The sequence below is a fragment of the Grampus griseus genome (assembly GCF_964374135.1).
Source record: "Grampus griseus genome assembly, chromosome: 1".
NCBI classification, from domain to species: Eukaryota; Metazoa; Chordata; class Mammalia; order Artiodactyla; family Delphinidae; genus Grampus; species Grampus griseus.
The window spans coordinates 43,560,531-43,574,961 of NC_139017.1; the positions used below are offsets into that span (position 1 = coordinate 43,560,531).

General features: G+C 43.8%; 1 protein-coding gene across 1 annotated transcript; it reads right to left on the minus strand.

Annotated features, from left to right (window-relative positions):
• Window positions 1–9,428: 9,428 nt before the first annotated feature.
• Window positions 9,429–13,570, minus strand: SERTAD4 (SERTA domain containing 4; the record flags this gene model as incomplete). Its single annotated transcript, XM_082657892.1, has 3 exons — window positions 9,429–10,187; window positions 12,051–12,166; window positions 13,396–13,570. 3 exons carry the CDS (start codon window positions 13,568–13,570, stop codon window positions 9,429–9,431), a joined length of 1,050 nt encoding a protein of 349 aa, XP_082514018.1.
• Between the last annotated feature and the right edge of the window lie 861 nt (window positions 13,571–14,431).

The following is a 14,431-nucleotide window of genomic DNA, read 5'->3' on the forward strand; positions in this document are numbered from 1 at the left end:
GTCGGAATCCGCGAGGGCGGATTAGGAGACACCGCGCCGGAGACCCCCGCAGGGGCCTGTTATTCGCGAGTTGGGGGCCGGGGGCTTTGTAAAAGCTCCCCAGGGGGTTCCACGGGGCCGCCAGAGTTAAGAACCGGTGATTCCCTCCTCTCCAGGGAAGGAATAAACAAAGAGGCCTAGGTTGGGAGGGAGCGAAGGGAGCTAGTGCGTCCCCTCCAGTCTGCAGGTGGCCTCTTCACATGCCCACGGCCACAGTCACATGCACGCCCATGCACACACTCACGCACAGTCAGAGGGACCCACAGCATCCCGACACAGGCGCGCGCGCGCACACACACACACACGCCCACTCACGTTGTCACGGGCACTCACACCCACACGCACTAATTTCTCCCGGCGAGCCCGGCGGCCGGGACGCTGGCCGACCTCGCGCTGGCGCGGTCGTCTGCAATGGGGTCCCGCCCGGCAGCTCCGAGGATCTCCGGCCCCGCGGCCCGGGGTGCGCTGCTGATGACAGCGCGGCTTCTCCGAGCCCGGGGCTCTCCGCAGAGCCCCAGCCGGGCCGCGCGGCGCTCGCTCCGGCTCTTTGTTATGCTAATTCCCCTTCCCAGCTGGTGCCAGCTGCCTGCACAATGAGCGCCCCGAGCCCTCGCCAGTCCTCGCCAGCCAGGGAGTGGGGGCGGGGTGTGGGGTTGCTCTGCGACCTGCGCTCTGGATCCCAGCTTGGCCCAGCCTGGCGGGATGGTGAGCTGCTCCCCTCGAACGCAGCTTCCCCCCGTCCTCCCCTCCCCCACGCTAGCAGGGCCTCGCCCCTCGGGGCCTGCGGGGCATCCACTGATTCATTCCAGTCACCCCGGCTGCCTGTCTTCCAGGTGCCAGGGCTTGATGAAAAGTAAAAGGCTCCTCGGCGGCTCGAGAGCAGTGCGGATGAAAGAGAAGCAGCCGCCTCCCAGACCACACAGCTAATCCTCCCATAAACCTCGAGCAAATAAGGGGAGAGGAAGGACAGGCCAGCTACAGATGTGGAGTGCAGCCTCCGGGGGTCCCCAACTTAAAACTCGTGCAGGGGAAGCACTTGGACCACCACCAAATGACACTAATTGGCTTACGGCACCATAATCTTGGCTCATATGAAAAAAAAAGTTACAGTCACAGCTTCAAGGACTGTCTTCACAAAAAGAAGGGGGAAAGTCCGCTATTTCGTTACTCATAAACATGAGAGAGAAGAGGGTTCTCGGATCTCCTGCCTGCGTAGGACAGGCAGGCTGGCTGCTTGAAGGGGAGGACAATCTTGTGTCAGGAGGAGCGGCGCTGCGCCCGGCTGGCTCCGAATGTGTGGAGCTAATGGGCTAATGGATGGGGGGGAGTCCTCTCCGGGGAGGGGGAGGGTAACTGTACTGAGACACCGCGGGGGAGCGTGGCCTATCCGGAGGAATGTATTTCAGCCAATTGGTTAGCAGCCATATGCAGAATACAATCATCTGGACGAAAACTCAGAGATTTATTCTTTAAGAAACATCCAGAAGCAGTAGCTCGGTTTCACTGGGGGAAAAATAATAAAGGCATACTGGGGAAGTAAAGGAAGGAGTGACACGTGTAGAAAATTCAAGTGAAAATCTTCAGAAAGATTTCCAGTTGTTAGAATCACAAATGTCAGGGCCAGAGGAGACCAAGGCCCTTTGAGTGGAGCCTCATCATTTAACAGATGGGAAATTAAGACTCAGAAATTAAGGGCTTGTTGATGGTTAGACAGCTAGTGAGTGGTACAGCCCGGCAAGAACCTGCCTCCTAACTCCTAATCTAGAGCTCTCAACATACTTGGTTATATTTCTATGGTTAAGAAACAGAAGTCATTTGATCAGAAACCAGTGCAATAGACTATAGGTAAAAAGTTAGAAAATTGTAGAATGAGTTAAACCGTGTCTGCTCTATAATGAGCATAAGGATTGGAAATCAATCAATTCTTGCAAACTCCACCCCAGGGTTCTTCCTAACATTTATCTATTCATTCATCCATTGCAACACACAGATAGACAGATGGCCCCAGGATTTCTTTATGGGTCCTTTCTGTGCAGACTAATACCTTTTCCAGAGAGATCCCCCCCCACACACACACCTGCCAATGCCTCATGTCCCTTGCACATTTAGTCATCTTGGCTAAAACCAGCTAGGTTAAGGCTAGACTGGTTAAGAATTCCAACTGAGCATGCTTACTGGTTGGAATACTACCCGCTGGAAAATAAAAAATCTACTCCAAGGGACTTCCCTGGTGTGCAGTGGTTAACAATCCGCCTGGACTTTCCTGGTGGCGCAGTGGTTAAGAATCTGCCTGCCAATTCAGGGACCACAGGTTCGGAGCCCTGGTCTGGGAAGATCCCACATGCCGCGGAGCAACTAAGGCCCTGTGCCACAACTACAGAGCCTGTGCTCTAGAGCCCACGAACCACAACTACTGAGCCTGCATGCCGCACCTGCGGAAGCCCACGCGCCTAGAGCTGGTGCTCCACAACAAAGAGAAGCCACCACAATGAGAAGACAGCACACCGCAACGAGGGGTAGCCCCCGCTCTCCGCAGCTAGAGAAATCACGCACGCAGCAAGGAAGACCCAACACAGCCAAATAAATAAATTAATTAAAAAAAAAATCTCCTCCAGCTGCTGAGTTTCCAAGTAAGGGGAGAACAAGAGTCTGGAGATGGCCAGCCTGGATCTCCCTGGGCAGGTTGACGTGTCCTCCCACCCCATGCCCATCTCAGCTGTTCTGCTAGCTCAAATGGCAACTACTGGTGTCACTTATGAGATCCTAGAGCTCGGTTGGGTAGGAGGAGAACCTGTCCCAGAGAAGTTCTGGAACCATCACGGCACAACACTGCATTTTCTCTCACTCTGGCACCAATTTCTCATTCTCAAACTATATGGTTCAGTTTTGTCTTCATTTCAGTCCTAGCAATCAGCAAGCATCACTACAGGTGATGTACCTCAGCTTATGGAAAAATATATACTCTTGGAACATCGAGAGACACGGAAATGTAATTTTAAAAATGAAATCCTATTTTGAAGTCATCAATTGGGCTCTGAGTTTAAAGGCAACATAGAAAGAAATGAGGTCTTGAAGTAGGGGCAACCACTCCCTAGTTGAGCTGTTTCTAAACTTAGATCTTGTAAGTGGAAACTGTATCGAAGTTATTTTATAACTACTTTGAGGCCATGTCCTCGAAGTTATAATTATACAGAAAATTCTGTTTTGGCCTCCATTATCAGATATAGGAACATAAGGAATAATGCTTGGTCTGTATTTATTTACTCCATAATGTATTTTTTTCTGAGGAAAAACTAGGTCTAAGAGAATCATTCAATATAGTAATTGGATAAACTTGAACTTTGGCAAATCCTAGGGGTGAATCAGAGGTCAGTGGTTTTTAATCTTTTCATTTGTAAAGGACACCTCTTACGCCTTTCAGGTAGCCAATGTTCTGAAAGATACTATCCTCAAAATAAATTTATTTATTGGGAAAAATGCCTTCATTTTCCCAGAGTTTCTTCTCAGTTTGTGCTGTGTTAACCCAGAGCTGATTTAATTCTAGCCAAGGGTAAAGAAATCTGACAATTACACAACTGCTTTCAGGAAATTTTATGATTTCCAATAAGCTTTTGAAATATTAAACATATCTCAGGAAAACCAATGACTACTTTCATAGCTGTCTAAGGGTCCTGGGTCCCCAGGTTTGACACCATCCCCCTATTTAATTTCAAACTTGCTGTACAAAACCCAGGAGGCCGACTAATTTCCCCAAAGAGGATCTGGTACTGTCAGCTCCAGCTTTCAGGGGGTCCGGGGACATTAGCGGAGAAGTCATGGAGGCTCACTGCTATTTCACACCCATAATGTGTGCCCGGGCAAGATCAAGCCACTTCCCCAATATTAAAGTCTTTAATCATGACAAACTGACAAGGTGGGTACGGCATGCCACCCCATTTTACAGACAAGGAAACTGAGGTGCTAGGAAGTGAAGTGGCTTGCTGGCCAAGGCCAAGTTTGCACAGCTGCACTGGCAGAGCTGGAATTTGCATCCAGGCAGTTTGACTCCAAGTCCCGTACTCTTAACCCTCTGCTGTATTCCAGTTTCACGAGAAACCCGCAACCATTGTGCCTGAACTGAATAGGAGATATGAGCTAATGCCTATACTTAGTCACAAAGACAGTTTGGTTGGTTTATTGAAAAGCACAGCATCTAAGGACTTGAAGAACAACAATGAGAACCCCTCCCAGCTCCCAGAAAGGACAGACAAGCCATTTCTCTCTTCCTAAAAAAAATCAAGGAAATCCCTTAGTACCTGAAATGGTTTTTCTTGTCTTCATAAAGAGGTTTGACAAAAAAATTGCCTTCTTTCCTTTTTAATCTTTAGACTTCTCCGTAAAGAAAGTGAACACACTCCTCAGTGCACGTGGAGTGCTGGATTTCCCAGACTTCTTCCCCTCCACTCCATCAGAGATCAACTCCCCAAACTTTTGCTGAAATCCCTTGCCTTGAAGGCTGTCATTCTCCATCTTTTCCTTATTATGCACACAGGGGTTGTGTGAGTTTGAGGATGGTATAGATGCCTGAGCACTGTGCCAGATGTGTTTCAGAGAGATCTGCTCACTTCTTAATTGACAGAATACAAGGGATACGTCACATCTGAGCTTAGCTCATTGCAGTTGCCTCAGAAGACATCTGCAGAAAAGCACCGTGTCTAGAAGTATCTGGGTTGGGTTCATGTGTGAGCTGACCAATCAGATGGGGTGGTGGAGGATCACACACCTGATGCCTGGACTCAGCTGCTCCCATGGAATGACCTGATTGGAGGCAACTCCTGCTGAAACCCATCCCCCCCTCCCCAAAGTTCTGCTATTTACACACTGTCTTGGGATCTCAGCAGGAAGCAAGATCACAACTTACATCTCTGTAGTTCTTTTCTGTGTGTGTCCTCCCCCCCAAGATATGGCATTTAATAAGATTTCATGTTAAATGAAAGGAACAGTTCCATTGACTGGGGTTGAGAAATACGGGAAATTTCATGAGAAACGACTAATTCATCTCCATACATTCCATCAGTTTCATTGTGGTCAAAAGCAGGTGTTTCCAGGCTGTGAATAAGTAGTTTGCATTTTAAAAATTAACAAATTGGACCAACACCAAGGGAAAAAAATACAGCAATAGACAGCCCACCAGAGAATTGTTTACCAGAGAAGATGAAGCTCATGGTGATGGTTTGCAAACACCACCAGACTAGCTTGTGTAAATTCCCTTCGTTTAGTCATCGTTCTTCAGCCTGTCACAGATACTGAAGGGAAATGCAGAAACAGGAAATTACAGACTATTTTAAACAGCATGTTTTATTAAACTCACTTGCTGATGCACTTTATGGCAGGATGTGAGATTCAAGTGTTCATAACTTACATCTTTGCAAGTGCTTTTCCTAAGTGAATTCTCCCAGCTAAAATATGGCAAGTACACAGGGCTGGAAATAATCTCTAAACTAGTAACTGAGTTACTCCAGGTCATGTAGCTGCATCACATAAAATGGAGAAGTTTTAGCCAAGTGAAGAGAATATACCTTGCTTATTCACTATACTACAACTAAGAAAGCACTGGAGGCATCGTGCAGTTAACTTAAAAGATCCTTAATGCATTTATTTTAAACCACAGAATCAAAGCACAACAATCTTAAAATGAAATCCTAGAAAACATACATTGTCTCTTTTATTATTTAAATATTGATTTCATTCTTCTCTTCACAGGACATTTCTGTATCTAGTTTAAACCACCATTATTGATGCCATGTTGAATCCTTGTTTTTGAATAAGGCCTAGTAAAACTGGCAGGAATGTGATTTCACTCCAAATACAATGACTAGAAATTTCAGGGACTGTCATAAAAGTGGATTTGAACAGCTAATTATTTTCAAAAACGTTTTCTGCTCATAAGTTGTTTGAGGGACATGAAAGCTTAGCTGCATTGCAAACAAACCCTCATATCCCTGTCTGATATTTATTGTGAGGCTGGTACCTCTTAACACCCATGTCTTCTGCAAGTTGTTCTTGGCTCTCTTCTTGATGCACAGAAAAGAAGTACTCAAGGGAAGCTGTAGTGCAAGTTCACGTTTGGACGGGTGGGTAGCCATGCTTTGATGGAGTTATAATCTATGAGCTCTAAAAGCAAATACCTTACATTCACCCGCTTCAGCATCTATTTAACAAAGTAGCAGGTAAAATGTTCAACATTTCCATTGTCTTAAAAGATCAGGCCGAAGATGCTTTACCCTAATTATTGATTGTTGTCAGATAGCCACTGCCACTAGGTTTAAGTTTTTCGTTAAAGTTTTCCTCCCAGGTCCCTGTGCCTACAATCCTGTCCCTAGGACACCTTCAAGGTGAACTTTAGAACAATAGGATTTTAAGAGTGGAAGCATATAATGATACCTTTGCCCTTTTAAAGGGCCTTTGCCAGGCTATCCTCTACAAATCACACACTTTAAGAGAGGAAGGACCAGAGGCAGAGGTTAATGATTTGGTTACAGACATGCACCTAGATGCCTAGGGGAGTAGCAATTAAAGGCACATTTGGGGAGCTGGGCCATTTTCTTAAGTGAAGGTTTCCCCTCATTCAACTTTTAAAAGTCTGGATTCGGCCATATGAGCTTTTCCTTAAAGCAAAGAAAGCAGAGCAATAAGAAAAGGTGTTACTTCCAGCTGGAGAGACAGCAGTGTGCTGTGGAGGGCGGTTTTAGCTTTTCCCATCTCTGAGGATATAACTAGAGAACCCAATTCATAGACTTAACTTAACTATGAAGGGGAGCCTTGACCACTCTGGAAAATCTGACTTAACAGCTCTTGAGTAGAAATCACAAGGTAGGCACAGAGGAAGCCCTAACGCTTTCACACCAACACCAGAAACATTTTTGTTACTTGGATGGGTGTTTAGGGATTATTTTTTAGTAAAGAAAAAGTATGCTGGAAATGTCCTAGAAACAAAAACTTGATTACTAAATATTACACATTTTAATGCTGCTGGATTCAAAGGCACCCATCATCCTGCAAAGAAGCGCTAGTGGGTTCTGTGGAAAATTAAAAAGCAAAAATATAAGTCCTTTCTTTCATATTTAAATCTCCATGATGTATTACGCTCACAATAAGAATGATACTTTTGGCAAATTAACTAGCTTCCAACTAGCTTGCCCCTTTTATCAAATGAAATATTAGCCTCTAAGAGTAACAACAATACAGAATTGCATGGAATACTACTGGCAATAACCTCTGTAGCTATTTTAACCGTTTACACATGGGCCATCTTCTTGACAATTTGACATTTCATAAAGGAATCAGCTAGGATTCAGTATTTATGGCTTCATGTTATGCTATTTTTTTCAGAAACTTTATAAAAATGAAAACCTTCAGATCCTTTAAGATAAAACCTTATCGATCACAAACCACATCATTTACTGTGCTCTTAATCAACAGAAATCTAAACCTACAAACTAGGAGCATTCTGAAACACCTGTTAGATGGGCCTCTCAAAGTACACTCTAACTTTGAAAACGCCTGTGTGGCCACTGCCCATGACAGTTTCTAGACATTTTGAGTTTTTTAAAGGAGAAAGAGCAATGGAAAAGAGAAACATAGCCAACAGTCATTAAAATAAGAAAATCTAAATGAATTTTGATCATTTTAATAAATATATATCAAGAAAACTTCACTTTATTACAACAACACAATCATATACAAGCATCTATCATCTAAGTTTTCAACATCAAATGTTTATCAAATATTGAAAATAAAGGACAAAATATCACTATTCAGCCATAACACAAGAACAGGTTTTAAAAATTGGTCCTTGTGGACATTGTCCAAATGATGATCCTACTCATACACTGTATGAATGAGACCTATATTTAATATTAATAGCAATAATAAAAAAGCTTTATCTTGGAGAAACTGGGAGGACTTACTTATTTCCTCCGTTTGGCATTTGGTTCCTGTGAAGTAGTGTGTAAGGAGGCCCAAGTCAGCCAGTAACCTTGGAAATGGGAATACAGTTTAGCAGGCGGAGTTGGCTGGGGTGGAAGGAAGGATGGTCAGAGGGGTACTCTGAACATCCTTGCCAATGCACAAATGAAAGAAATGATTGAGAAAAATGTTGACCAAATACATAGGGGCTTTTGCCGACTGAGTCCCATTTCTCCAAAATAACTTCCCCAAACTAAAATCTTTACATTCTTTAAGATAAAACCTTATTGATCACCACATCATTTATCAACATTGTGCTTCGTAATCAACAGCAAAAGTCATATATAAAAAACCACATGCTTTTATAATCTAAACGAGTGAAATGATGCAAAACAGATTAAAGTATGATGCATGCCACTGGTTCATGAACTTCATCGGACAAGAAAGCGAAACAAAACAACCCAAAACCCAGAAAACCCAGACCCCAGCAACAGACCGTTGCCATAGAAAAGCTCGAGCAGCCAGTGCTGGTTTCTAACAGCTCTGTCTATTGTTTCCTCCATCCCTTTCTAAAAATGCCAAATCCGAAAGCAATTGGGCATCAAAAACAAAGGAAGAATAGAGATGTTGAATCAAAAGTTGAACGCAATAGTTCGACATTAACGGTTTCCAAACAATATTGATCCACCCTGTGTTTTTTTTTTTTCCTGTTTGTTAAATCCCTGCTGTACTCTGATTTATCCTTAATTTTCACATTGGCAAAAATTAAGATAAAGTAAGGCACCACAAATCGCCCTGTATAATATATCTCTAAAAGCCTCATCACCCATCACAGGCAAGCAGGGATTAGCCTCTACTCATCTTGTTGATTGCTGCCCCTAGACAGGTGTGCCTCGTTACGTTCTATTCCTGTTTTCATCTGTCACACAAGACTGTTGAATCCAAACACTTAACAGCACCAGGAAGCCATTTCACCTAGCTCCCTGTCTTCAGTCTTTTAGTCAGAAAAAAAAATACTGTATCACAGAGAAGCAGCAGACATTCTTTGCTGGTTATATTGATTTGCTTACCAAATAACTACCTAATTAAGTGGCAAACAGGTGGAAGGTTCTTCGCTAGTGACAGGCTCCTGGAGGTCACGGAAATATCACAAGGGCACACTGTCCCCCATCCTAACCTACTGATCTTTTCTGTAAGAAAACTAAGATATACTTTTAAGCGTCAACTGTGTTCTCGGTAACGTCACCACATTTATAAGTAGCTCGCCGATGCCTACTACACAGGTGTCTTATGCAATCTGCTCTCCAGGCATTAAAATGACATGGCATGTTCATGGCATAATTGTATCAGTTGTACAAAACTCTAAAATCCATTCAAAATACAATTTATGAGAGCTAATTGATCATGCTGTGCGTGCGTCAAAGTTTCGGGGAGAAGACGGCTCATATCTTACTTCCTTTGCTGCAGCACAGTTTGTTACTTGGTGAAGGCTCCTTTTTCCTTAAGGACTTTTTCCACGACTCACTTACATTGCTCTTTTCATTATATCCAGTCTCAAAATAATCATAAAATTGGCCTTTGCACTCAAAAGCAAGGTCATTTCCCACAGGTTCATGGCTTAGGGGGCCACCATCCCTGTTGGTGTCATCATTTGCTTTCTCGTTTAATTTGGCCTTTTCCTGGACACCAAGTGACCTCACATTAGTAACAAAGATTTCATTGGCAGGTATCTGGCCATCGCCCTTGTAAATAGGTGCACTGCCTACATCAAAATCCACCTGGTGGGAACAGCTCGGTAAAGGCAGAGGGGGAGAGGAAGAGGAAGATGAGGAGGAGGAAGAGGCAGTGGTGGAGGCATTTCCGACATTAGCATTGACAGAAAGGGGTAAATTTAGGTAGTGACCACCACATTCTTGGTACAAGCAGCAGGCATGAAACTTTTCACACTCCTCTTTGGCCATCCGAGGTCGTTTCCGGTAAGGACAGTCTTGAGCCATAAACCACTCCTGGGCAGAGGTGCCATTGAAAGAACAGGCAGGAAAGCACCAGTTATTCTGCATGATAATCTCTCCATGGATCCTTTTCATCAAATTGTTTATAAGGACAGATCTTCGGAGGTACACTTCAGGATCATCGATAAACTTTAGCTTTTCTAAGGACATATAAAGGATGTGGGCTCGTTCCTCAAAGATTGAGATGGTCTAAAAATCAAAAAAGGAAGAGAAAGCTTAGGAAATGGTCTATATTAAAATATCATCACAGCACATTTCTCTCTTGGCAGTTTGGGAGTCTGGGAGTCTGTGATCTTGTTTCCCCAGGTTGATTTAGAGATGCTGTCCCAGGGGCTGCTCATGTCTCCCCTTCCCAGCAGACTCACTGGTGATGTCGAGCACTGGGGAATCCAGCCACAGTGCAGAACTCGGCAGGGACAGGTCAGGATGTCTGCTCTTTAATGGCTGGTGAGGGGGATGCCGAAATGCACAAAACTAATCTATGCTGTTAGAAGTCAGGAGAGGGGGTTCTTTGGAGGGCAGAGAGGTAGTGACTAAAAGGGGACACAGGAAAGGTTCTGGGTTGCTGGTTATGTTGTTTCTTTATCTGGATGTTAGTTATACGACTATTTCACACTTTGTGAAATTCATCAGGCTGGACTCTTATGACACTTGGGCCTTTATGTGACACATATATATTATATGTCAATAAATGCTTTTTAGAGTATGCCAACATGCAGGTCATCATAAGTATACTTCAGACCCTGGCCTAGCCGTCAAGGGGCATGAGATCTGGCTGTCAGATCTCATGGCTCTCTCTGGCTGTTTTTCTGGGTTTCATTCTTGCAATTATCTTTGCTTGATAGAAGGACAAAAATAATGAATGAGGCTCAAACCCTAAAAGGAACTGTTGGTTGAAGGGCCAAAGTAGGCTTTTTCTGGTGTTGGGCAGGTGGAAAGATGCAGAGAGGGAATCAGATGACTCACTCCTGAGCTGTGTGATACCATCACTGTGTGATCATTGCTACAAACCCAGTGGCAATTTGGAAAACTGCTATAAGCCACAACACAGAAACCAAAAAGGACTTAAAATGCTTGTGTCCTGGGGGCTAGCTCTTCCAGGTCATAAAAAAAAAAAAAAGCCAGCCTGAGGAGCTGTGAATTAAACCAGCCCAAGCTGACCTAACGGAGGAACTACAAATGCAGGGGAAAGCCCAGCACCTGCCAATGCATGCTGATGACATTTTATGAGCAGAGTCAAAGCAACATCTAAAGGGTGGGAGTGGGGGAGAGGGAGTAACAAGTGAGGAAGATGATTAAAAAATTAAAATTCTTCTCTGAGTTTCAAAAAACTCTGGTCTGGGTTATCCTCTCCTCGATTAAACCAGCAGATTGTTTTTGAAGGAAGGTAGCCATAAGGAAAAGGAACTGGTATTTCAAAAGCTTAGATAGCCAGTTTCGTACTTCTGTGCACTTTCCCAATCCTGTTATTTTCTTCTTATACATGCAAAAAAGTCAGCTTTGGTCTTTTCCTGGGAATGAATTATATATTTTAACAAATGAAACATGTGTAATGAATGCACCATGAAGGACGTTTCTTACTTTCATGCACACGTTCAAAGGATGGTGAGTCCCCCGCTGAGAGGTCAGGAAAAGCCCTGGGTGACCACCCCCATGTAGGCACATACGTGTGGCATTGGCCATGGTAGCTGGAGCTCAGACAGGGGGAACAGGTCAGGAAAGAACAGGTGCGTTTCTGCACACGTGAAAGCACCAGTTACAATGACCCTTAATGCAACTTGAGAAAATGAAATCATTAGTAAAAAAGACATTCTTCAGATTATATAATTTTGTTATTTCTGGGCAGAGGAGCTCTTGCTGGCTCTTTCTTCAAATACTTGTGAAAAATAACACAGGACCCAAAAAAGTGACAACGATTAATATGGCTCTGCTGAGAAGTGGCTCATTTTCATTGCTTGGGTGGAACAATTTAATTTCTGGAAATGGATCAAGCAACTGTTACTAAGTATCTTAAACTCTTAATAAAAATAATGACTATTAAAAAAAACATACTTTATGGCTACAGCTGCTGAGTGGTGGGTGAAAATCCTCTTCTTCCACATACTTCCTCTTAAAGTATGTGATCTTGGATGTTGTTATAGGATTTGAAATTCCCCTGTAATGTGATCCTGTGGTAATAAATCAGATACGACAAATGACATGCGGTTTGCCAGAGGTTCTCCAAACAAAATACTTTCCTTGCCTTGCCTTTTAGAAGATAACTTGGCTACGTATTTGTCTGTACATGTGGTGATTAAAAATGAACATTAGTCTTAATAGTTGCTATCATACGGAATCCTGTGACCCAGGCTAGGCAAGGATTTCTAGACAATTATAGACGAAAATGACATATTTCAGCACTTACTAAATACTCAGAATCTTAACTCTGTGCACAGGCAAACAGCAACATTCATAAAGGGGAGTAGTGTAATAACTCTGAAATAATATTAGTATTTATTCCAATTATTTAATTAAACCCATGGTAATATAACACCACTGTTCAAATGTATATATCTTTAACTGTAAGCACTAATAACCAAATAACATTTAAATATTACTGGCTCTCAGTAAGTAAGCAAATTATTATCTGCACACTGGAGTCATAATATTCCTTCTTTTAAAATTTTAAATTTTTAAATTTAAAATTAAAATTCAGGGTAACAAAAGTCCTTTTTGCTTTCAAAAATGTAACATATCAACCATGAATAAAAATAGGGTCTAATTTTTAAAGAGCAAGTTCTTAATCCTTTTTAGCAAATCTGACTTCAACAAGTACTCATTTTACATTTTAGGTTTTTGGTTTTTTTCCAATCACTAGTACTACACAAAAATCCAAAGGACCTCACCTTAAAGTATAAGAATAAAGAATCAGGGAGAACATATCTTTTTCTGGGCTTAAAATTTTTTTTTTCCTATAATACCAAAGCCAATTGCACGCTTAATAAAAAGAAGAGCCACATAGCTGCTGGCCCAAAGTGCAGATTCCTTTATGTCTCATGGGATAAAGATTTCATTGTCAAGCCCACCAGGGCTTGTGTAGCTCTGAGAGAACCATACAGTTCCAGAAGGTAGAAAACTGAAACTCAAACTGAAGTTTCAAGATCTGGTTTGGTTCTCTTAAAAATACAGATGCCTGACTTTTACCCGAAGCAGCAGCACATGGAAACTCAGGTTTGAATGCAATTAACATCACTCCTGGTCCTTTCCCTGGAGGCTTGGGCTCACTTATGAGCGGTACACAGGCAGCCTGGGACGTCCCTGGAGCACGAGCTCTCTCAGCTCAGAAGGGCGCCCCAGACACCACCGTTGCCCATCGGTCTGGCCGCAGAGGGCAGCAGGGGAAGGTCAAGGGCAGTACCTGCCAGCGGGGGACCAGCTCCCCGGTCTCCCTGCAGAGGAGCCTGTGCTGGCCCTGGGGGGCTTGGGCCTCCGTAGCTGTCAGCCTCCCATAGTGTCTGGTACCCGGCAATTTCAGCAGCTCCTTCCGAGACAATGGGCTCGCAGAATCTATTCATGGACAGAACCAGAGTCATCTCTGACAGCCTCAGATCTGAAAAAAAAGAAAACAGCCCTAATCAAGAGCAAGCCAGGGGATGGCCTTGGCTCCTTCTTCGTTTGCTTTGGGAAACTTTTACGTCTCAGTCCTCCCCTTTGCCCTGAAACATTTTATTATTTTTTCAAAGAAAACCTCAGCAAACTCTCTTGCTGCTATTAGCTCAGCCTCTGTGCTCAGCAATCTGCATTTCATGGGCGGATCTTTAAAAACCCCATTTCTTATTGTTCTCAGGTTCCCCTCAGCCCTCTTCCAGACAGCTGCTTTGCCTCCTAAACACATTTTCCTCCTGACCTTCCCGCAGAAAATGTACCGCTAAGAGGCAAGGCCAAAACCCTTGCCGCTGTCTTTCTATTAATAAGGCAAAATCAATTTTCTAGTCAATCCCCTGAGAGTCTCCTTTGATGAAATCCGCTAATCAATCAAAAGAAAAGGAAGGAGGAGACAGAAATCTTCCCCGGAATCCCTACTGATGCTCTCAGCTTCAGTCTGTTCCGCTGCCCGCTGCCCCCTCTTCCTGTTTCTGCAGGGCCAGTTCCTCTACAACATTCTGGGGCTCTCTCCACTTTCTTCTCCCAAAGCGAAGCAGACAGAGACACACTTGGTAGTTGTTTCCACCAGCCCTGATTGGCCTGAACTGGATCTGCCTCCAGTCAAAACACTGAGAGATGAAGACAGAAAATTGGCTCCAGTTTCCAGCCATGAGTTGCAGTCCCACAGGAGCCAAGCACAACATCAACGGAGCAGGCGGAATATTAAACAGGAGCCAGGGCTTCAGGGCCAGAGGTAGCGGACAACTCTACACCGCAAAGCCCAGAGGCAAGGCAGAAACTTTCCAAGA